Source organism: Macrobrachium rosenbergii, chromosome 7, assembly GCF_040412425.1.
Source record: "Macrobrachium rosenbergii isolate ZJJX-2024 chromosome 7, ASM4041242v1, whole genome shotgun sequence".
NCBI lineage: Eukaryota > Metazoa > Arthropoda > Malacostraca > Decapoda > Palaemonidae > Macrobrachium > Macrobrachium rosenbergii.
This window is the reverse complement of record NC_089747.1, coordinates 15,907,501-15,910,000: the sequence shown is the minus strand read 5'-3', so window position 1 is coordinate 15,910,000 and position 2,500 is coordinate 15,907,501. Positions and strand designations below refer to the sequence as shown.

The 2,500-nt window shown below is 36.6% G+C and overlaps 2 protein-coding genes across 5 annotated transcripts in view; one reads left to right on the top strand and one right to left on the bottom strand.

Moving 5' to 3' along the window:
* Positions 1-2,500, bottom strand: part of LOC136840170 (afadin- and alpha-actinin-binding protein B-like) — a 422,145-nt gene that overhangs the window by 238,984 nt on the left and 180,661 nt on the right. The gene's annotated exons all lie outside the window — the stretch shown is intronic.
* LOC136840165 (uncharacterized) overlaps positions 1-2,500 on the top strand; it is a 26,092-nt gene that overhangs the window by 15,564 nt on the left and 8,028 nt on the right. For all 3 annotated transcript variants that reach the window (XM_067106619.1, XM_067106618.1, XM_067106620.1), the window contains exon 3: positions 1,804-2,142. In XM_067106619.1, the coding sequence (XP_066962720.1) occupies positions 1,804-2,142 (339 nt within the window). The remainder of the gene's footprint in view (positions 1-1,803; positions 2,143-2,500) is intronic.

Genomic DNA, 2,500 nt, shown 5'->3' with positions numbered 1-2,500 from the left:
AGCTCTAGAGGACAGATAATGAAATGGATAAGGTCGCCAGCTGAAAGCTAGCATTACAAAATATAAGTTTATTATACAACCACGTGGATTAATTAAGTAAAATAAAAGGAAATGGACTATTTACAGGAGCTAACAGCAGCTCAAAATATTAGCCCTAATCAGGACAGATACCTCAGTGCTAAAAGAAATGATCGCAACAGGTTTAATAAGCCTCTTCAACCGCTGTTATAAGGCAGCTGAACTGTGGCTTCTTGGCACTGACAATGAAGATTCTTCTCCAAGGAAGAGGGAATTTCCAGGCTCAAGGTATATATTGTACACACGTCTGTAAAATAAGTATCCAGATAATAATCTTTCACTAAAGAAGCTCTCACTATTTTTTTTATGGTAATTAATTCATTACAAGGGATGAATCTTATATCAGGAATAGTTCTTTTCACACCATGGAGGATAAGTTATGCTATTTCACTAGACAACAACGAATGCAATTAACATATGACTTCATAAATGGGATATGCTTTACTAGGGGTTCTTAGTTAGGGACTGCTTAGAGATGAAAATTTGAACAAGGAAAATGAGTGATTCAGTTGAACGGAAGAAAATTGGGAGTAATTGTTAAAATCCCACTTACCACTGGGTTAAATAATGCAATTCTCAGTTGCATTAAGATTCCTTAGTCTGTTAGGAATAACAATCACCCCACATGATGGAGACAAAGGAGGGGAGAAACAAAGAGCGCTTAGAGACAGCACTGAACACTTCTGTTCGCTTATCGTAGCTGAGCTCAGAGTCTCGCGATGTGGAGTTGAATTGAGTCACTTTTCTTGGAGCTCATCACCCAACCCCACTTTCAGGCTTGGTCGTGGGTATCGTCTGGAATAATGACAAAGACTCACCAGTGCACAGGTCAAAGAAAAGTGGGTTTTAAGGACAGTATATCTAAGGTCTGGCCTAGCAAAACCGTACCCACTCTATGAAGTTTGAATTTAAAATTCCCACCCTTTGGTCAGTTGGCGAGTTTAGTTTGAAAACAACCCCTGCTTCTTTCCTGCTGTCCTCTTTCTCATGCAAGAAATCTGCGTTGTGTTCTAGCTTTAAGAGAAAATGAAATTACTATTCTACTAAGAGGCAAGGAAGAGAGGTCGAACAGCAATATATATATATATATATATATATATATATATATATATATATATATATATATATATATATATATATATATATATATATATATACACACACATGATATTTTTACACACACACACTATATATATATATATATATATATATATATATATATATATATATATATATATATATATATATATATATATATATATATATATATATATATATATATATATATATAATAAGAAACGCCCATGATGGGGTGCGTTCATGGATGAATCACTGATGAACAACCTCTAACCACGACCTCTCCCGCCCATATCCCAGAGCCCTTAACTACACTCCGAAGAGACCGAAATTTGTCGAGTAAATTCAAGTAATCTCCGATTCGTGAACTGATCGAAGAAAATTCAACATCTAACACTCGATTCACACCTGACATTAAAAGTGACAAATTCAATCTTGTAGTTTGAAATATTATTAAGATATTAATTAACTGGCTGTGCAGACAAGGCTGAAGGGATAAAGAGCCAGAGTAAGGCGTAGCCTTTCCGAGATTTTAAATATTTTACTTAACAATGGTTACACATTTTTCCCTTTACACATAACTGAGCAAATGTCTAAAAGGACTTTGGAACTGAACTTGAAATTTAATGCTTCATCAAATCTTTGCAGGAGGGAATTAATTGCAGCTAGCGCGACCATGACTGACGGGGTGCCTCCTCACCTCAAACTCCAAGAAGACGAGTTACTCGCGAGAATCAAGGATACATGGTTACAGTCCCACGGCATAAAGAAACGGAATTCTGACGGATCAAGCACCACTGACTCTCAAAGGGAATTCAAGAAGGGCACACACAGAGGACGACAGGCAAGAAAAGACAAGCACCAAAACGCAACCAGTGGTTTCCAGCCAGCAGCCAACGAGACTATTGCGAATAATCATGCAGGAACCGTCAAGAAGCCTTATGACACCTCCCAGTCCTCATCCCAGTTGGATTCCGATCGTTTTAAGTAAGAGCAATTCCAGATAAGTTTGGCAAATGCTCAATATTCAAAAAGGCACCAGGGTAAAACCAACAAATTCGGATACACAAATTTTTAGGAATTTTCTCCCTAGTGAACGATTAATAGACTGATCCTTCTCAATCGACACGACTACCCAATATCCATTTAAATGACAAAACCTTGAAGGTATTTTAGTAAGGTTGTAAAATAGATTAATTAAACATCAATGATTTTCTGAGAAGCACTCCCACAAGCTTTGCTCAACATTTCATGTTAATTAAAAATAAGCCAATTTTCCTTCCTTAAATAATAATTTTTTACTTTCAAAGGCCATCCACCACTCAGGGTAATCACCAGCATTAAA